This window comes from Choristoneura fumiferana, chromosome 10, assembly GCF_025370935.1.
Source record: "Choristoneura fumiferana chromosome 10, NRCan_CFum_1, whole genome shotgun sequence".
In the NCBI taxonomy this organism is placed as follows: Eukaryota; Metazoa; Arthropoda; class Insecta; order Lepidoptera; family Tortricidae; genus Choristoneura; species Choristoneura fumiferana.
In genome coordinates this window covers 17,514,507-17,537,252 of record NC_133481.1, presented here as the reverse complement: position 1 = coordinate 17,537,252, position 22,746 = coordinate 17,514,507, and the positions used below count along the sequence as shown (strand labels likewise).

The 22,746-nt window shown below is 39.1% G+C and overlaps 1 protein-coding gene across 1 annotated transcript in view; it reads left to right on the top strand.

Moving 5' to 3' along the window:
* Positions 1 to 5,071, top strand: part of chm (lysine acetyltransferase chameau) — a 33,017-nt gene extending 27,946 nt beyond the window's left edge. The window contains exons 10-11 of the mRNA XM_074093729.1: positions 4,235 to 4,488; positions 4,950 to 5,071. Of these exons, the coding sequence (XP_073949830.1) occupies positions 4,235 to 4,488; positions 4,950 to 5,048 (353 nt within the window). The 3' untranslated portion in view covers positions 5,049 to 5,071. The remainder of the gene's footprint in view (positions 1 to 4,234; positions 4,489 to 4,949) is intronic.
* Positions 5,072 to 22,746: the final 17,675 nt, after the last annotated feature.

The window sequence follows — 22,746 nt, the reverse complement described above, 5'->3', positions numbered from 1 at the left end:
AAATAGGAAAATATGGAAAATACCGAAAAATTACGAAATACCGGGATACCGGTTTTCAAAATTGGAATACCGGAATAATACCGGTATTGCCATCAAGCCCAATACCGCATAGCCCTACTCCCATAGACGTACAGTGGGGGTGTTTTTTTTTCCTCCAACCCTATAGTGTGGGGTATCGTTGGATAGGTCTTTTAAAATCATTAGGGGTTTGCTCAGAGGATTTTCCGATTCATTGATTCTTTTACGAAATAAGTATTCAACTTTAAAGTGGAAATTTTCATTAAAATCGAGCGTCCCCCCACCCCTCTAAAATCTAAACCGGTGGGTGGAAAATTAAAAAAAAAATAAGGATGGTAGTAAGTATATCAAACTTTCAAGGAAAACTATAACGGCTAAGTTTGCTTGAGAATTATTAGTAGTTTTACTCTTAAATAGCAGCCTAAGGTATAAAATATACCTGAACTTGGAAGATTCCGTACAAAATACGAAATCCTTAGAAAAATATTACTTAATTTTTTCGTAATGGCTACGGCACCCTATCTTGGGCGTGTCCGACATGCTCTTGGCCGGTTTTTAAATGTCAGCAAATCCTCCTCGTTTGTTTTTCTTCATGTTTAAATTAAATGGAAAATACACGTCCGAAAACACGTGTTTTGTCGACGTCATTCGCGTACTCCCCGACTATCGCAAACAACAATTACCCGTAGCCGTCAAAACGCGCATCTACAATTCGTCGGCCGCGTCTAACCCCTCCCTGTGGGGGTGGGGGGTGTCTAGACGGCAGACCGATCTATACTGCAGCCATCGATCGGGGTCGGCGACCTCGCCCGGCCAAAACAAACCGTGCCGACCGATGCCCAGGGAATTGGGCAGGGAATAGTTTTTCACACGTTGAGGTAGGCCTCGTAAGGCCCAAGCAGCACAAGCTGAAAAATGCTGGTGATGGTCGGATAGCCCAGTGGTTAGAGAACCTGACTACGAAGCTTGAGGTCCCGGGTTCGGTCCCCGGCCGGGCATAATATTTGTACTTATGTATGAAAAATGTGGTTTGAGTAAGCCGTGGTGGCCTAGTGGTTTGACCTATCGCCTCTCAAACAGAGGGTCGTGGGTTCAAACCCCGGCTCGCACCTCTGAGTTTTTCGAAATTCATGTGCGGAATTACATTTGAAATTTACCACGAGCTTTGCGGTGAAGGAAAACATCGTAAGGAAACCTGCACTAACCTGCGAAGCAATTCAATGGTGCGTGTGAAGTTCCCAATCCGCACTGGGCCCGCGTGGGAACTATGGCCCAAGCCCTCTTGCTCTGAGAGGAGGCCTGTGCCCAGCAGTGGGACGTATATAGGCTGGGATGATGATGATGAAAAATGTGAATGTTTGCTCTCGAATCTTGGGTATTTAATATGTATTTAAGTCTGTATCTATCTGTTTTAGTATGTTTATTTATCGTTGCCTAGTACCCATTACCCATATGCCATATTTATTTTTCAACCGACTCCAAAAAAGGGGGAGGTTCTCGATTCGACTGTATATTTTTTAGTTTAAACCAAGCCGTAGTCGACAGTGTACCTATGTCATTGACAATAGTATTCTTAAAAAAAAAACACGGGAAATTTACTCAAATCGATCCATTTTTTAACCCCCGATGCTAAAAGGTTTCTTACATGTAACGGACCCGTGATTGACCCCTATCTCACCTGATGAAAAGTGCAGATGAGGCCAAAGATCTCACTGGTTCAGTAACAGCCTATTCACTCTAGCCTTAGAGTCCTAGCTTGTTACTGTTTGTTAGTTTGGGGTGTTAATAATATAAGTTTGATGCCAATGTCTGTCTGTGGCATCGTAGCTCACAAACGAATGGACCGATTTCGATGCGGCTTTTTAACGTGAAAGCGAGTTTCCTTGCGGTGGTTCTTAGCTATGTTTCATTAGAATCGGTTCAGCCATTTTTGAAATATTGAACTTTGAAATGACAACTTCGGAGGTATCCGACAAAATACGATGGAAAAACATTATTCAATAGATTTGTATGTTTGTGTGTTTGAGCTGTGTTCTTGCACTATAATTTTCTTCCACCAAACGCTTATGCTACAAACGAATAATTTTAATTTGTCTAACAATTCATCATCATCATCATCCCAGCCTATATACGTCCCACTGCTGGGCACAGGCCTCCTCTCAGATCAAGAGGGCTTGGGCCATAGTTCCCACGCGGGCCCAGTGCGGATTGGGAACTTCGCACGCACCATTGAATCGCTTCGCAGGTTTGTGCAGGTTTCCTCACGATGTTTTCCTTCACCGCAAAACTCGTGGTAAATTTCAAATGTAATTCCGCACATGAATTTCGAAAAACTCAGAGGTGCGAGCCGGGGTTCGAACCCACGACCCTCTGCTTCAGAGGCGATAGGTCAAACCACTAGGCCACCACGGCTTCAACGGGTTTCTCTAACAATTGCTGAGTAATAATTGTCTTTCTCTATGATCCCTAATGGTATTTATGTTTCCTCGTAGACTCGGTAAGAGCTCGAAGCGTCTAGACATGGATGTTAGGTAATTAGACTCTGTCTCGTCCGGCCAAATTACGTTTATTTCTATAATATTTAGTTAGGAAAACACTGGAATGTGTAATTGTTACCAATGACAAATGACTGTTATAGAACACTAACGTCATTTACTGAATTTAATGGCAACTAGGTTAATAATCTTCGTAAAACTCATAGAAACATTAATCGTTATGTACCTAAATCAAAAATATATCTGTGGTTACCTAGTGATTTGGCCTATGGCCTTTTAAATCTGGGCACGCACCTCTTGAGTTAATCAAAATGTGCGTAATTGCTTTTATACCATGAGCTCTACGGTGCAGCAAAACATCGTGAGGAAACTTGCACACAACTGCGAAGAAATTTAATGGTGTGTGTGATTCTCAATCCACACTAGGCCCGCGTGGGAACTATGGCCCAAGCCCTATTATACTGAGAGGAGGTCTTTGCACCCATGCACTGGGACGTCTATAGGCCCAGATGTGATGAATGTGATGATCCCATGAACTTACTTTTTTTAAATTATATAAATTTATTCTAATTTACGAGCTAAATCACGTATTATACAGATATATTCAGACCTTACTTTGCGTCCATGATTAAAATAATTGAAAAATCATGTTTGGCTCCTTTGCAAAATAGTGAGATCATGTCAGGCAAAATAGCCACATTACATGAAAATTTGCAGTTGTTCTAAATAGGGCCCTATCTTAGAATAGATCGGCAACGCACCACCAGTTCCAGTTGTACTGTAGGTGTCCATAGGCAGCGATGATCACATAACAACAGGAAACCCCATGTCCGTTTGTCGGCTTCTGTGTGAAAACAATGTAAACGAATGAAATAAAAATAGATCGTTACCTACTTCTGAAATATAGCTAAGCGCTTGACTTTTTAAAGGGACCCATAGCATCGTGTACAGTCGGGTCTCAATAGCGCGACACGGCATTTCAAAAGCTCCAGAAAGGTTGCTTTAAGTGGAACAAGTTATTTCACTGCTCCGCTTACTAATGTGGTTAGAACTCGGTTACCCACCTGCATAGAACACTTAAAATATGTTAAACATTCGTTTGACACACTTCCTTTATTTACTGGAAAAAGTTGATAGTAAGGGTTATGTTGTTCTGTGCCACCTTTCAGTTGTATTAACTTGGGGCTGGTAAAGGGGTAACACATGAGTCATGGTGTTTAAAATGACGAACTCGCGTGCACACGCTTGTGTTGACGAGGTTTGTTACAACGCCTCACGTAATGTTTATTTTTAAATCCTTTGCGAAAATTGTATGTTTGTTTCTGCTTCAAGCTAAAACGGCAGGTTAGATTTAGATGAGGTATGATGGCTGACATCCGGAATAACACATGGCTAATTTTTGTCCCGATATTCCCATGGGGTCGGGAGAAAACTTCGAGAAGTTCATTTGCTCGGTATATAGGATGTATGAGATATCGGACAAATTGTTCTTATTGACGAAGTGTACGTTTTGTAAGTATACATTTTGACTAAAAGCACCTAGCTGTTCTGGAAATATGTTTCTAGAAAAAATCTTTTGAAATCCTAAACCTACACATTCGTACAAAATTGCTCTCCAATACTACCTAAAGATACGCGCACTGCTGAGTTGCAACTACTTACACTACACAAATCTTAAGATGCCAAAGATATTCTTATTAAAAGTAATTATCCTTCAACAGGTTACCTACTAACAAAGGTGGAAGGTAAAGTGGGTTCTCCTGAGACTCCCCTTTCGGACCTCGGTCTGATCTCCTACCGATCCTACTGGAAGGAGGCGCTGCTTAAAAGACTGTGCTCTGCCCCTGGACCCACGCTCTGCATCAGGGATCTGAGCAAAGATCTAGCTATAGCTTCTTCGGACATTGTGTCGACGTTGCAAGAGAGAGGACTCATGAAATATTGGAAGGGCAAACATATCGTGTTAAAGAAACAGGTCAGTTTCATACATATTATAATATTTATACAATTATCCATAGTTTTTACAAACAATCAAGAACTGGAGAAGTTTTTGTGATATTGGAAGACCTGGGGACTTTTTTTTTATTGTGCCATAAACTTGAACTCGACGATTTTCATTTTCTGTTCATCACACTTTGTTGTTGCATATTTTTTTAATTATTTACTATTTGAATAAAAATAAAAATTCAATAGAATAGGCACACACTAGGGATAAACAAAATACAAACACTTTTGTGCTGTCATGTTTAAAAAAAAGTTAGGTAAACAAAATGGTGAACTTTTGGAAAACACCGAAATAAAATAAAAATATTAAAAAGACACCGTGGGTATGACTGTTAATTGGCCCAAAATATGTTGTAAGTGTCCCTACCTACCCACCCTAAACATGGCATACGATCTGCCAGACACCCTGTGTAGCTTGATTGTCTGTATCAGGACGTCCTGGAGGAGGTAAGCCGTCGGGCGAGCCGCGCGCGCTGCGTGGAGGCGAGTTGCCTGCGCTGGACGCCGCCCGGCGCGCCGCCGCCGCGCTGACGCCGCGCCCCGCGGGGGCGGCCGGCGCCGCGCCGCCCGCGCCGCCCGCGACCGCTCCGGCGCGCGCGCGCCGCTCTGATACCACCCGCGCCGCCGGACCCGCACGCACCGGACCAAAGGTTAGGCCGCTCTTACCACACACTACGAGAAGGAATGCTAATGTTTAAGTCCCACTCACATCGTGATTCAATAACGCGGACGATAAGATATTTGAATCTATTCGTAGCCATTCCCATACGTCTTAGACAAACCTCAGTCCATTCTCTATTGAAAGATTGACTTAGTTGTGGTAACACGGTTTGACGTATAGGTAGTTCCACCAGAGTTAAGGTCACGCACACAAGAACATGACGTGTAATGACAGCAGGATTTTGATATTTACTCATTCAGTCTCCTTTTGTGCAATCTCTTTTTGTAGCTGTGTGTAATCAAATCATTCACTTCTGCAACTCTGGTGGAACTGCCTGTACAGTGCGTCCAGACGGTGCAAGGGAACAAAACGCGGCGCCAACTGACTATCCAAATGTTATATTTATGTAAAGAGACGACTTATTATTTTAGTGTATTAGGCCACAGGCCGTATCTAAGACTAGACAAAAAAAAGAATAAACCCAATCAATATACACTTAAATTAGTTTGCTCATATCGCTCGGAACTCGAAATAAACAATAAGTTTTCTCTTTCTCTCATATTAAATCAAAATCAAAATTCATTTCATGTTCAAAATTTCTCTTTCTCTTTCATTTGAATCTTCAGGAAAACGAAAAAAACCGACGAGTCCCGAGCGACGTTAGCTTTCTTGTTGTACTGTGCAGTAGAGGGGATGATGCTACGAAACAAACTTAATCGCCCTGAATTATTCTCTAAGAGAAACTATGAAGATGTTTCAAATCGTCACTACTTTGAAAAAAATCTCGTATCTGTAATCAAAACGTCAGCAAAATTGAACCTTGGAATAATGCTCGTAAAGTTCACTACGAAAATACCGATTTTGAGGTACGAGCTGTTTTAAAAATACTGAAAAAATACAGCATCATATGTCTGTAAAAATAATGTTAATGTCAATGAGTTGGTGTTCACTCTAAACCGCATGATTTTACCGACCGGACAATACCGATCTGATATTTGGAAGACCCTGGCTATGGCTTCGAAATCACAGCGTGGTAAATTGTGGCTTCGCAAAATCAACCTGGTAGGAATACATTTGATGAATACAGGCATGATAATCGAAAGCCAATAAATACTGACATGTTTTTCGCGACCCGGTAGTGTTAGGCAATCGCGACCACAATGTGCGAGGGTGCCGCGGCAGCTGCCGGCGAAGCGCTAGAACCAAATTAAACCCCCGACACAAAAAGAGGGGTGTTATAAGTTTGACCGCTATGTGTGTCTGTGTGTCTGTCTGTCTGTCTGTCTGTGGCACCGTAGCTCTTAAATGGGTGGACCGATTTGAATGCTGTCTTTTTTAATTGAGGGCAGGTTTTCTAGCGATGGTTCTTAGACATGTTTTATCAAAATCGGTTCAGCCGTTTTTGAGATATTGAACTTTGAAGTGACGAAGTCGGGGTTCGTACAAATGAAGGTATAATAATCTTCTGGTATACGAAAAACAGGGTCGTTATTGACATGAAAGTAAAATCTGAGGCGGTAAAAAAATGGCACCCTGACAATCTGAGATTGGGCAAAATAGATTTGCATTCTTTACATTCCGGATTGGGATTATATAATAGGTTAAAGTAGACGGAATAGTGTAACCCGAAGGGGCCAGCTTGTTCGCAGAACCTGATACCAACGATGTTGGAATGGAACGCTGTCCTAACTATTTTATAGTGACACCTGAGATAACTATCTATTCTATAACAATAGAGAGATGTTCTTCTAGCTAGAAGTCTAGAAGAGTTCTATTTATGCGTCCACGGTAAGAAACTGATGGACACGTAACGTATCAGTGATATACGTCAACAATTCAACATGCGTTAGTTCCCCGTTTGTTGTAGAAGTTCACCTACTCGATACTAGATGGCGCTGGTTTCGCTACAACTAGCCTAGCTGCGTGATCGGCTGGTCCCATGACTGGATATCTTTACCCAGTATAACACAAAATTGTACTGATCAATCGATTTGTTACATTACAACAGACGGACGAGATGTGTATTTTAGCTTAAACTATTGATCTCTGTTTTAATGGAATGCAGACGTTAAAGTTAGTTAGTAAGTTAGTTCAGTACTCTGTGAGTAAGTTAGATAGTCCAATTTGTTTAGAGTAAAAAAACTGTACAAATTTATGTAACTATTTATAAGTATAATGTTCAGTAATAATCTTAAATATTTTAACTGTTAACAAGAATATGATGTAATATGATGCAGCAAATAATTTATTACGTTGAATACACTTGAATTTTCATATCTGTGTACTTATTTGTGTTTGGAATACCTTTCCCTTCGATAATTTACCCATTTATTAATAAACATTGGGGTCCATATCAGCTCACATAATTGTTGAAAGTCATAATTTAATTTGTCATAATGTTTTGTTTGTCGTAACTTTTTTTCTCTTAACCCACAATGGGTTCTAAAGGTTTATAAAATAAACCTAATCTAACCTTCAGAGTTTTACAGGAGACCATTTAATTTAAAATACGGTTCTGGTTGGAAAAAAAATTATGACTAACGAAAATTATGACAAACATTAAACTATGCCTTTCAAAAATTATGCTACTAGAAACGCACCCGCCTTATTGCGTCATGCAGACATTGTGGTTCCAAGAGGATTACGATTCACTCATAGTGCCATAATTGACTATGTACAGGTTGTCTTCAAATTCTTCCAGTAAATGTTTTGCGTATTTTACAATGGAACTTTTAACAATGACTGTGAAGTTATGTTTGATATGAATATGAAGTGCTTGTTATAGCCTAAATTAAATAAAGATATTTTAACTTTGACTAATTAACTTTGAAATTATAAATTCAAAGACTACCTAGCTATTTAATTTTCTTTAGACCTCGTCTCAAACAGAGACCGATCCAGATGGCTAAGGCAGCAAAGATGTCTGGAATTATTTAGATAATATAAATTCTAAAGTAATTAACCGACCGTATTATCTTGGATGACGAAGCGTTGGCAGGCCTCCCACTAGGTGGACTGACGACATCGTGAGAGGACCCTTCAACGGGTGGATGCAAGTGGCGAGGTTTCGTTTATTGTGGCATTCTAAGGGGGAGGCCTTTGTTCAGCAGTGGACGTCTTCTGCCTGATGATGAAACTTTATAACAAACTACCTGATACCATAAAAAATCAAAATATAAAAGTATTTAAAAGAACTTTATTGAAATTTTTGAAAGATAATGTATTTTATGATATAAATGAATTCTTAGAACATGATTTTACCGCATCTAATGTTAGTAAGTAAATAAACTATTATTAATTTTAAGAAAAATAATATTGTACGCCTAAGAAGCAAATTATAGCAGTTCTTTTCAATATGATTTCCAACTTCACATGTACCTACTTACCTATAATTAACAATAAATTATTTGAGTTTGAGTTTGAGTTTTGATGATGATGATTAATATCGTGATGTTGGGCAAGTCTATCAGGGAAGTTTTCTAGAAGAAATATGTATCAGAAATTTCTACCAATGGCGTGGCGCTGCAACAACCATTCTAATTTATTATGTGATGTTCAACATGACATGTATGAGCACAATATTTTAGACTATCGCGGTCATTACTAATTTTATATAAATTAAATTCGGGTTTTGTTAATAATAAAAATGACACTAATAATGATACGACGATCTTGCGACGCAGAAAATGTGTTTGTCTGTCTGTGGCATCAAAGTGCTCAAACGGATGGACCGATTTCGATGCGGTTTTCTTCAAATTAAAGCGAGTTTCCTTGTGGTGGTTTTTAACTATGTTTCATTAAAATTTTGCAGGTGGTAGGACCTTGTGCAAGGTCCGCCCGGATTGCTACCACCATCTTGCTCGCTAATCCTGCCGTGAAGCAGCAGTGCTTGCACTGTTGTGTTTCGGCGTGGAGAGTAAGACAGCCGGTGAAATAACTGGCACTTGAGGTATTCCATCTTAGGCCTCTAGGTTGGCAACGCATCTGCAATACCCTGGTGTTGCAGTTGTCTATGGACGGTGGTGATCTCTTACCATCAGGAGACCCACTTGCTCGTTTGCCATCCAGTCGAATAAAAAAAAATCGGTTCAGCTGTTTTTGAGATATTGAACTTTGAAATGACAATGTCGGATGATTTGAACTTTTCTAAGTTGGTTAGGTTACCTACCTACAGGGTGTTAAAAAAAATCCTTTACTATACTGTAACCCATATTAGGGCTACTGATTACTAATACGATACAAGTGAAAAAAAACCTTTTTTTTAAACTGATTTTAATGTTTGTCCACTTGTAACGTAAGTAGCCCTAATATATGTGTTACAGTATACCTAGTACAGGATTTTTTTAACAGCCTGTATACTCAGGTCTAATGTAATAGATGCTCCGACGGATGCGAAGAAGAAGGTGGTTCAATAATGAATACTCGTACTATAACATCAGGCAAGAACTTTGCAGAGCATGCACTCATTCGTTAGGTACGTTTTTTTTTTAATAATTACTAGGAATTCACGCGTTCTTATTACCAAGTAGTGTTGCCAGTTCAGTTTTTACAAAATGCGTAAGACGCCGTGGAATAAATATTAACATTTTATATCGAGTCTCAGTGAAATAATCTACGAGTGAGTATGAAAGTAAAACTGCGCCATTAGAGAGCTTAAAGTACTTACGAGTATTATCATCTTTTTAATAGGTACGAGTAAGTATATAGCTAACAAAACGTCAGTTTTCAGTAGGTACTTAGCTGTTTCAAAGGAAGAAGTGACAACACTCCTTTATTTTGCAGGTGGTAGGACCTTGTGCAAGGTCCGCCCGGATTGCTACCACCATCTTACTCGCTAATCCTGCCGTGAAGCAGTAGTGCTTGCACTGTTGTGTTTCGGCGTGGAGAGTAAGACAGCCGGTGAAATTACTGGCACTTGAGGTATCCCATCTTAGGCCTCTAGGTTGGCAACGCATCTGCAATACCCCTGGTGTTGCAGATGTTTATGGGCGGTGGTGATCTCTTACCATCAGGAGACCCACTTGCTCGTTTGCCATCCAGTCGAATAAAAAAAAATATTCGGACCATTCGCGCAAAGCGCTTTGCTTTATCATTCAAATAAAGGTGAAGTTAAATAAAAGCTTGTAAAAACCTTCCATGATGGAATCAAAAATCCGCAAATTTAGTAAAACAGTTTCCGAGACTGTGTTCTATGAATATGGCAACGCTTTTCTAAAGGTCAGTAGCAGATCTCATGCAGAAATAATAACGTGGGTGCATTTCTTAACGGTTGGGTAAGGCGGTAAATCTCATTGCATTTGACGCAGTGGAGAAAATTAGCAGTAGGCGAGAGAAATTAATTGCAATTTTGCTCGTAACCCGCGGTAACTTTAGACTTTCCCGGGATAAAGACTACCTAACAGTTTTCGCATACAAAATCTGTCATTTGATTGCGATCGCGAAATGTTAGGCATTAGGCCTCTGTGTTTAAATTTAGCTTTCTGTCAGTGAACGAATTTTATGAATTGTTTCAGTAGATCCAAACAGGCTGATTTTTTTTTGACAATTAATAAATTGTGTGAATTATTATTATACGTGCAATTTAATTTTTTTACTCTTCATTGTAAGTCATGTTAATAATATTTTACAGATAGTCTGTCTGGTCATCGCATGCTCTCAAATATTTTTTGGGGTGAGTTCGATCTGATTGACTAAAAATTTGGTCTGAACATAGATAACAATGCATATCAAGTCAACAGTACAGCCGGTAAAAAAAAATGGTTCCACTGTATTCCGCTCCACTGCAACAATGAATATTCCATGCGCACGCGCCGCGCTCTCGCTAACCGATCACTTGGCGCCCGTTTATTGAACCTGTAGCTGTTAGCATCTTATTAGGTGGTTACTTAAGTCAGCATGGGAGGGTTTTAGGGGCCGCTGATTAGCGAACGATTCATTTTTAGGGTTCCGTAGTCAACTAGGAACCCTTAAAGTTTTGCCATGTCTGTCCGTCTGTCTGCGAAGCTCAGAGACCGTTAATACTAGAAAGCTGTAATTTGGCATGAATATAGATATCAGTCAAGCCGACAAAGTGGTAAAATACAAAATATAAAAAACAAATTGTAGGGCACCTCCCATATACGAAAAGTGGGGGTGATTTGTTTGGGAAATATTCATAAACTGTTGGGTGGAATAATTTGAAAAAAATCAGGATGGTAGTAACTATATCAAATTTTCAATTATAGCGGCTAAGATTGCTTGAGAATTATTAGTAGTTTAAGAGTAAATAGCAGCCTAAGGTATAAATATACCTAAACTTGTAAGATTCCGTACACAATACGAAATCCTTAGAAACATATTACTTACTTGATATTTTCGTAATGGCTACATGCCCCCCCCCCCACTATATACGCCTATGTGAACGACGACTTGCCACTTGCTCTCACCGGTTGCCCGCAACTCTCGCGATGGCGTCGGCCCAGTTAGGTACCTAACTCTTCGTATTCTGGTTTATCGTCGCCATTCAAGGACATTTCTCCCTCAAAGGTTATCTGTTCTTCGAGCGATGCGGAACGTCCGTTGGCACTTGAACTTTCTTAATTTTTGAGCTATGTCGGTGATATTAAATGATATTGACCCGGATAACTCACGTCTTAAATCGAGTTGAGCTCGACATATTTCGGGCTAATCCGTAGCCCTTCTTCATATGAGCAATGCGACTTGGCGGCTGCTGCAGCACGCGCACACAGTTAAAACTCGATAAGACGAGTGAGTTTCAAGGTAGTTTCATGCTGTCGGTGACTAGTTCTTTAACGAATTTCCGTATATCTGATTCTATCACGCAAAGAAACTCCGAGCATAGTTATACTTAACTCGTTGCGTGACTCTGGTCTTCTCCAAGGGGGAAACAGTCAACCACGTCTCAGAGCCATAGGCCATCACAGCCATATAAAAAAACAAAATTGTACATTGCATAGGTAATTCTGCCGGGCTCGATTTCAACATGCAGTAGGTAAGTCTGATTTTTCACTCTTTGGAAATGGGCCAATCAACTTTTTTACCGACACTAATCTGTCCGCGACATTTTTCAAACAATTGCAGATTTTTGTAAGTAAATCGTCATGTCTGTCTGTCTGTCCCGTCCGCGGCTTTGCTCAGGGACTATCAATGCTAGAAATCTGTAATTTTGCACGGATATATGTATATATATGTGTAAACTATGCCGACAAAATGGTACAACTAAAAATTCCATCTATCCATCCGTTCCAATCCATCCGTTTTGAGAGATACGATGCCACAGCACATTGGCGTCAACCTTGTAACCCCCCTTTTGCGCCGGGGGTTAAAAACCAGACTATAATCTATCCTAGATTATCTTTCACATTTTCTTTTATATAATGATAAGATACATTATACTAATTATATTTGGGGGTGAACAGTCGTCCGGTCGGGTTCACATTGAGCCGTCTGGACTCAAACCTGCACCCCAAGGGCACCAGCTGACCTCGACCTTTCAGCCACTAGTTCATGCAGAGCTAGGGTTTATCTGAGGACAAAAGTGCATTGGACTGAACGAAAGGGCAAGAATGAAATATAATATGTCTCACCTGGGGGCTACGTGTTATCACTATTTTTTAACCCCCGACGCAAAAAGAGGGGTGTTATAAGTTTGACGCAATGTCTGTCTGTCCGTGGCATCGTAGCCCTCAAACATCGGACTTTCGATACGGTCTTTTATGTGAAAGCGAGTTTCCTTACGGTGGTTCTTAGCTCAGTATTAAAAGGCAAATAATTTTTACAACTGTTATGAAAACATTAGGGTTGTTATTGTGATCATTTGAAAAAAATAATGTGCAGTTATTTCAGTTTCTGCTGGTTGGTAAGTTACCATTGCAGTAAAACCGGTGCGCATTTTTGCGCATAAGTTTTTAAGTCCTATTATCGGAAGTCCGAAAATGTTTTTCATACCATTTTACATCATAATGATCACTCTTCATATTTTTTTTTAATATTAACGATCGGATTTCCTGCCTCGCACAGCAAACCTCTGGAATGAACTATCGCCTGCGGTATTCCCGGACCGATATGACCTTCAAGCTTTCAAGAAAAGAGCGTACTCCTACCTAGGCCGGCAACGCACTTGTGACTCTTCTGGTGTTGCAGGTGTCCACGGGCGACGGTAATCGCTTACCATCAGGCATCAGTCGTTTGCCCCCTAAGTATACCATAAAAAAAAACAATCATCAGAATTCATAGGTATAAGCAATCATACACCTTGTTAATATTTATTATGGTTTTCATACACAGGGTGGCCCATTTATATCGGTCAGTATGGGAAAGTCTGAAACTATACGACATACGAAAATTTCTTCTTAGGAACCATAACATCGATTTTAATAACAAGAAAAACTGCATTCATGCATTTAAAAAAAACCTGTACTCAGCTCGGAAATTGAACCCGGTTGTTTTGAAAAAAAAAACTTACACTATTTCTATTTAGATATCGATTGTGTGCGTCTTAAGAAGTAAATGTGTCCATGAAACATTATGTCTAAAATGAAAAAAATGCATTGTTTTCACATACTTTAATTTATTTTAGTAGGTGTTCGAAGTGTCCACCGTTTTTTTCAATACACTGTTCAATAACCGTGTTGGTTTGATGTATTTAAGGAAGGACTCCGTTAGAACGACGACGAGCGAAGCGGGGAGGAGTGTTAGGTAGAACTGTGACCCTACAGCGCGCGAGCCGAACGAGCGAAGCGAGCGTGCCGCGGCAGCGGCCGGCGAAGTGCCAGGACCAAATATATTTTTCAACTAATACTAATATAATATAAAAAATTAACGATATAAGTAAATCTTATTTTGAATAGGTACCTACTTAACGGTATGAAAAACAATAATATGAGTTCAAATGTTTTCTTATCAATGCCATTATTAAAAAGAAAATTATGATATTCGTCTGTTATGAAGGAAAATTTTCTGAAAAACAACATTATGTGTTCTTAGTAATGACATTATGAGTAAAAAAAATATTAAGAGTGATTATTACGAGTATGAACACAAGTCGGTAGTAAAATAAAAAAATAGGAATAAGAATTTTATGAGAGTCAATCAACCCAAGGATCCCAGTAAAACATTAACCTAACCAACAAAAAGTTAGCAAACCCCCGACTTTGTCACCTCAAAGTTCAATATCTCAAAAACGGCTGAATCTATTTTAAGGAAACATTACTAAAAACCATCGCTAGAAAACATTCAAATCAGTCCACTCGTTTAAGAGCGATGGCGCCACAGACAGACACACATAGCGGTCAAACTTATAACTCCCCTCTTTTTGCGTCGGGGGTTAAAAACTATGTTTAATCACAAGAAGTTAAGAAGAATGGATAGACTCTTATAATTGGGCTAAATTGCAAAAATATATCATAATTTATTGTACCTGATGTGATGACAGCGAAAGTTGTATACACGTACACCATTTACCAGCTACAGAAGCTAAAGACTGCCCGGTCTTTGAAAACCGACCCGAAAACATTGATGATTTTATAAAGCTCAATAAATGGAAGATTATATTACCAAAAAAAAAAGGTTGAATAAGGTGAAGTGTAAGTACTTGCTTGTTGGTTTGGTACGGGGCCCTAAAATATTTTTCAATTTTTGACATCTCTTAGATAAACATTTATCAATGTGCTGTCAATTTTGTATTGTATCGCGTACATTGCAGTTGTACGCATAACTTACACTTAACCTGTATGAAAAAAACAGTAATCATATGTTTAAAAAGTTGCAAAATAAAAGTAGCTCATGTTACTTATGTGAGCTAATCGAACCATGGATTTAACGCATTCACTACCACCTGACTTCCACAGGTGCCACCGACGCACATGTGCGTTCAAAATGTATGAATAATTATGACAGCGGCACTGGGCGAAGTTCCGAAAACGCATATGTGCGTCGGTGGCAGTGAATGCGTTAAAGGCTGCCCCATGGCCTGAAGACTATATTATTCAAGCTATGTCAGAGGGAATCCTATTCATCTCCAAATTTAGAGCGTGACAGTTGTCAAATTGCTGACATGATTCAAGCAAAAATTACCGGCGAACGATAAGGAAGATAAGATATCATTACTTATTTAGGCGTCATTCAGTTTGGGGAGTGGGCGTAGCCTGCCAGTAATTTGCGATTATGTTGACGATAGATACAATGCAAATCATGGAACAACAGGAATGGATGAAATTTTTAAAAACGCTTGAAACTTTTTTTAAGATAGGAATAACCTTTCTAATTAACAGAAAAAAATGTCAGATTTTTAAGTAGCATCAATTAATTTTAAAAAATGAAAGAGTTTTCTTTACCGCCCAATTACGACAGTCCGGTCGGTTACGGGTTATTCCATAATCCAGAATAAAAAAAGAATTTATGTGTCTTTGACTCATCTTTGACTCGATCGTTTTGACCATATTTTGCCAGGTGACACTCTTTACCGGCTCGGATAATGCCGACATGGACCCTGTTTTTCATCTACACACCCCCATAGAAGCTCATGTTTTTTTTATTCGGGATGCCAAACTAGCAAGTGGGTCTCCGGATGGTAGGAGATCACCACCGCCCATAAACATCTGCAACACCAGGAGTAAACTATTTCTTTAATTGATGTACAAAGGTATATAAATGATGAGAATAAATTGATAGGCAATTATTTATTTGATGTGCAATTAATAATATTCCATTTATTATTTATGCATAAGTCGCTTTCCTCCACTTCAACATAAATCGGTACATTATGTAATGTATGAACATAATCTATAATTACCTATCAAAGTCAAAGTCAAAATATCAGGCTATAACAAGCACTTATGAGGGTCAAAAAAAAATCTACCACCGGTTCGGAAAAACCTCTGTTGAGAAGAATCCGGCAAGAAACTCAACGTGGTAAGTATATTTTTTTAAACAGATTTACAATATTCTTTAAATGATATGTATACATCACAATAAGTATTAAACACAACTTTATTTTTAACATAGTAGGTTCGCTATTTGAAGTGATCGCTAATGCGGATCGGAATTATTTCCAAATATCCCTGTCCATGATATAATCATTAACTTTATAATACGCCTTAGATATTAATGTCTTCTTTACAATACTTAGATCTGATTTATTTATTACTGCATACATTTGATTTTTTGCCGTTCATTAGATAGGTATATTTTAAATATACCTCTGTCCATATTAAATTCCACTCAACGAACCATTTTTAATGTTTTTTAATATGGTTCTGTCCAAAGGAGGACAGTTTTGCCAGTATCTAGTGGGTTTTGGCATTATACGGTAAAAAAAATTAGAAAACGAAATATGAGAAGCAATGGTGGACGAACGATGACAATGCGAATCATAATGGAGATGACAATTTTATTACCTATTTACCATGGTAACTCTGCAGATACGCCATGATAGTTTTGTTACCACATTTTGATACCCTACCTATCGCGCGTTAGTTTCTGAACGAAAACCAGCTGTCACATTTGACAGCAAATTAGGCGCCAGCGCCAATAGCTTGCATTTTGATGGCATTTTGCGACGAGAGAGAGATGTGCGCAACTTTGAATAAAAACCAGATTTACTAACAAACACTGTATTACTTAACTATCTCTGTGTGCAAAATGTTGGTTAATGAATTATGTACCTATTTATATTGGACTTGGTAGAAGCAGTGATTTTGCTCTGATATTTTTTGACGATTAAACTTAGCTTTCTTTCTAACCTAAAACCTAACCTGTAAAATAATGGCCAGTGTCAACAACCAGTGTGTAGAACTTTGCAACTTACACTTACGACCTTTGCAGTTCTTCATAGGCATATTACACCTATTATGTTATTTATACAAATAAGTATAGCATTAACTATGATAAATTTAATCCGCAAATCAAATACAAAAAAATATATGCAGAAGGTCTGCTAGTTTCTCTTAGTCGCTCTTTATCTTTACTTTAAGTAAGATAAAGTAAGTCTCGTGTAAGGTGCACCATGCGGTATTTTGTAGCATCGAAACCAACTGCCAAACGGCGTGCCTATGGTAGGCAGGCATCTCGAGTCTAGATACACCAAAATGATCCAATAAAAACCCCATTAAAATCATTCAGCGTCCTAAAAGTTGAATGTCGTCCCGCGATGACAGACGTCGCGGGGTTAGAAGTGGGGGGGTCGGATTCGCGAGGAGGCTTCCGCGGGCGGGGTCAGCGACCTCCCCCCCGCTCGGGCGCGCCAATGTCAGGGCCGGTGCAACCGCGGTCAGCTGACGTCTGGCGACGCGCGGGGGACGCGCCGCCGAGCCTCGGGCTGCAGTCGAGCCTCGGCCGCCGGAGCGAGCACACGCGGCCTACCCGCGGGACCGATATAAATAGCAAGCCGAATAGAAAAAAGCAAGACAGGAGCGCACGCCGCGCGCTACACAGGCGCCAGGGCTGTCCTCACCGAGTCAGGTACCTGAAGTAGCGCGCGGCGCAGCTCCTACCGCCACCGGACCCGCGCGCCGCCGCCCCAGCACCCACCGCCGCACGCCCATTGTACTTCATCAGGTGCTCTGGTGATGAACGTTCCAGGCGCTTGTTGGAGTACACTTACCGTGTCGGCGGTTGTCGTCGCGACACGTGTTGTGCACGTGGGAAGCAGGAGGTGAGTCGGACAAAGGCGATGAGTCACACGGAGCTCGGTTGTCGACCGCTGCAGTCTGCAGCCCCCTCTGCCACACCCTCCTAAATTTCGCACACACGCGCACCCACATGCATTAAGTCATCGAACTTCTGCCGAAAGATCTGCACAAAAGTAGCTCAAACTGGTTATCGTGTATTTTTCGCCGGCGGCCTCCCGTCGCCGTTTTCCTGTGCGAATTCACCGTCTGCCGCTCAGCGTTGTGGCCATTATTCTGACGAGAATCTTGTTAGAAACGAGATCTATTGACAATGTCCATTAAAAAGACATTACCCGGAGGCGTTCGGCCGTCATAAAATCGGTCTAGACAATGAATTGAGAACAATGCTCCAAGTCGCTGCCCCCAATAAGGGGACATTGCTTCGTATTACTCGCTCTATTGGATTTTCCGTTTGGTAGGCAAATTTTGCGTGACGTCAGAGCTTCATCAGTATTTTTCACTCGTGCCGCGATTACAGGCCGCTCCAAAACGCCGCGTTTCCGAGTGCGAAACCACGCTGAACCGTGAATTCGCAAAGACACCGCTCTCGTTGTCGACTCTATACCGAGGAGATAGAGTTTCGTTTACCTCGCCTTATCTGTAAATTATATCTTCGTACCTATAATGCAAACAGCCAATAAAAATACAAGTCTCGGGTGGATGATTCACCGGAATGCGTCTAATTGTTAAAGTGAAGGCAACATAGCGCCCGACTTGGATTTCAATTTAAGGTGAAACGAAATCGGATGTCTTGAGTTAGGCCTCATCCCGCGTTCTAGGTGTTTTTTACTAAAAAAATACAGACGAGTCAAGATCCATTACAGAATCAGTCTCAGCCAACATTTATACAAATTTAAACAATCTATTACCATTCCGACTGAACAGGCTATAAAAACACTGAATATCCAACGTCTTTGTATATTTATCGTTATTAAATCAGGGAGCCTTTTCATTATACGGAGACGTTTAGAACTCCGTCGTCAATTTCTTATTAGTATTTTCAGGGCCAGTGATTTTCAATTAGTTTTGCGATCGTTCGGCGGCATCTTGGTACCTCCCAAAATCAGACGGTCATTTGACTGCCTTAAAACACGTTTCATACGTTATTTGCGGGGCCTGAGACAGCCCGTTGCGTTTTTGTACCTTTTCTTATGTTCAATGACATTTGCTTATGCTATCTCACTTAAAGATTGTCATTTATTTGTTACTAGTCGTTATAGTAGAGTCATATCCGCAAGATTTATGCAGCTTTCCCGGGTAAAAATCATATGTCCTTCCCCGGGACTCAAACTATCTGTGTATACCGAATTTCATCTAAATCGGTTCAGCGGTTTAGACGTGATATTTATTTATTATTTTTTTTGGGCTACAAAACTAATAGGTAGGTATATACCTACTACCTACCTACCTAAAAACATTGTGACGATGACATTGATTGTTGAATACCCGTTGCTTATATTCATAACAATCATTAACCGAATTCCTGTTTCTGGACATAAAATTGATTCTGTATTCAGACAAAGAACGGGAGCTCCAATATTTCTGTCCCACTTGCTTTTGTGTCGTCTGCTACAAGTCATTTGTTTTCATTGGAAATGTTTATCTTTACGACTTAAAGTGGGATTCCATAAAGGGCATAAAGATTTATCGTCCCTTTTAAGTGTAACAACTATTTAAGTAGGTAACTAGATGCTGATTACTGTCAGAAGATGCAGAAGTTAGAAATAAACTTTTGTTTGAAACGCATAGTGAATCGATCTAGTTATATTGCTGCAGGGCATCTCAATTTGAGCAAAAGACACATTTGGACATACTATTTTACCTTTAGCTAACTCCTAGCATTTATACTTGCTGTTTTTTTACAGTTAAATAAATGATGCTAATGACTTTTTAATTTAGTGATGATTTAAATTTAAAATACCATGTGAATAAAATATTTTACTGGGTAATTTCATTGTAACAAAAAATATTCGTTTTTATTTACTTACATAAACGATCGCTATAAAGGCATTTTAGAATTAAATAAACTTAATAATTCAAAAATAAATAAATAAATGAATAAATATCCACACCTGACACCAATTGACCCAGTCCCAAACTTATCAAAGCTTGTACTATGAATACTAGGCAACGGATAAACATACTTACATAGATAAATACATACTTAAATATATATTAAACATCCATAGACCCGAGAACAAACATTCGTATTATTCGGGTCCATCTTCATATTGACTATCATAAAATTCTTATTCCTATTTTTTATTTTACTACCGATTTGTGTTCATAATAATCAATCTTAATAAAAAAAATCTCATCCTTTTTTTGTTCATAAATTTTTATTACCTACTAATTTCGGAATTCATAACAGACAGTGTTCATATTTTTTTTACTCATAATGTCATTCTAAGAACATATCTGAACTCATAATGTTGTTTTTCATAAATTTTTCCTTCATAACAGAGATCATAATTTTCTTATTGTTAATGACATTAAATTTAAGAAACATTTGAACTCATAATATTGTTTTTCATAACGGTAAATACCTATTCGTCAAATGTACTGATTGGCAATTGGCATACCTTAATTTAGCAACATAAGTTTTAGACGACCAGATGGCCTAGTGGTTAGAGAACCTGACTACGAAGCTTGAGGTCCCGGGTTCGATTCCCGTGTCGGGGCAGATATTTGTATGAAAAATACGAATGTTTGTTCTCGGGTCTTGGGTGTTTAATATGTATTTAAGTATGTATCTATCTATATAATTATATTTATCCGTTGCTTAGTACCCATAACACAAGCTTTGCTAAGCTTACTTTGGGACTAGGTTAATTGGTGTGAATTGTCCCGTGATATTTATTTATTTATTATTATTTATATTGAATGGCATCCAACCTACTTTCCTAGTGGCAGTTATCCCTGCTGCTATAAAAAAACCTAACAACGAAGGCTAAGGCGGGAGCGAAGCGGAGCGTAGCTCCCACCATAGCCTTCTGAACCTAAACTATCCAAGTCACTTCTACTCCGAACCGTCCACCGTCGTGTACCGTAAGTACTCCGACCTATCCAACGATACCCCACACTATAGGGTTGGATGAGAAAAAATAAATCACCTCCACTTTACGTCTATAGGAGGTGCCCTAAAAAAATTTTTTTTTACATTTTGTCGGCATAGTTTATATAGTTTACATATATATCCGTGCAAAATTACAGCTTTCTAGCATCGATAGTCCCTGAGCAAAGCCGTGGACGGACGGACAGACAGACAGACATAGCGAAGCTATAAGGGTTCCGTTTTTGCCATTTTGACTCCGGAACCCTAAAAAAGAGTGTTTAGATGCAGTGGTGACCGAATTTGTAGGTTAGTAGGCATGACAAATTATTTTGATAGTAAGTAATATCCCTTTCAGAACTATCCAATACAATTGTGGTTCCTAAGATTCACTTTTGCTCAAAAATATTCGTACTATAACCTTTTTTATGTTCAACATAATCGTTTTAAATAATTACTTATTTTCCAATAGGCATGCGATAGACAGAGAAGCATAAAGTAGGCACGATTCTTATGCCTAATCGTCACTTGTACGGCAGAGAAGCTTCTGTACTTGTACTATTACTTGTTCTATGGTGATACCATCTGCATTTTTTTTAATTTGTCGCGGTTTTGCAGGTTCATCTTTCATTAGCCAGTAAAGTCTGTCTGTGTAGTATGTGGATATGTATGTATGTATGTAAGTCTTACAATGTACAAAAGAAAAGAAACAAAATACAGGGTTCCCTTTATCTTGCATAATATCGATTCGCCGAAATACACTTCGCATAATAGGTATCTCATATATTTTTTTATAATCATAACTTTGCATAATTATCAGTTCGAATAATAGGCATTTCGCAGAATATTAAATAGCAGAACACTCTTATCGCCGAATATACTTCTGCAGAATATTAAATATCAGAACATTAGTATCCGAGTTTATATGGCATATGGCTAGCAAAAAACATAGTTTGGACTATTGTATTTTCACGGATTTCAAATAGCGCTGACTACGCTAGAACATAGGTTTCTTACTTTTACATCAATTTCAACAAAATTAGGTCTTGTCAGCCTCTTAACATGGCGTAATGACATAGTTAAAGGAACTAACAGCTACCATAAGAATGGGTTAAAGTTAAAGTAAGGCCAGCAAAGTACGTGTGCTGTAACAGAAGCAGGACAGCAGCTACATAGTAGGTTGGGTTAGGTTAGAACTGCGACCACAACAGCGCGCGAGCCGAGCTAGCGTGCAGCGGCAGCGGCAGGCGAAGCATAGTAAAAGAGAACGAAGCGCCAGAATCTTACTGCTGCCAATAAAGGTTAGGTTAATATAGAACTACAATTAAAACAACGCTGGGGTGTTTTTAACGCTTCAGCATTATACTGCTGAGCCAGTGTCAGATTCACAACCGTAATGACACATAATAATATTGTTGTGTCTTGTGTTGTGAATAAATGAATTTTGTTTCTTTATTTAGTTCTTTCTAACTATACCGAATTGCTAATGATATAGCAAGTTCAATTAGATTATGAAATTAAATACAGAACATGTATACAGTAGTATTGTTTTATTTATTAGTTACATTTTATTACTTCACAATTCCAGCTGCCTAAATAAATAATACCTAACCGTAATTTAATTGCAAGGAATGTTTAGTAAAAATTTATTCTGCTTTTTATTATCCTTATGCAAAGTAATATTTCTGCTTAGCAACAATTCGAACATATAAATATTATTCTCACCGATATTATGTGATGTTCATATTCTGCTTTACAATATTATCAGAAATGATAGTATGAGAAAAAATATATGCGGAAAGTAATTCGGTGATATGATGATTCTGCTCAAGTTTGTTATGTGAAACG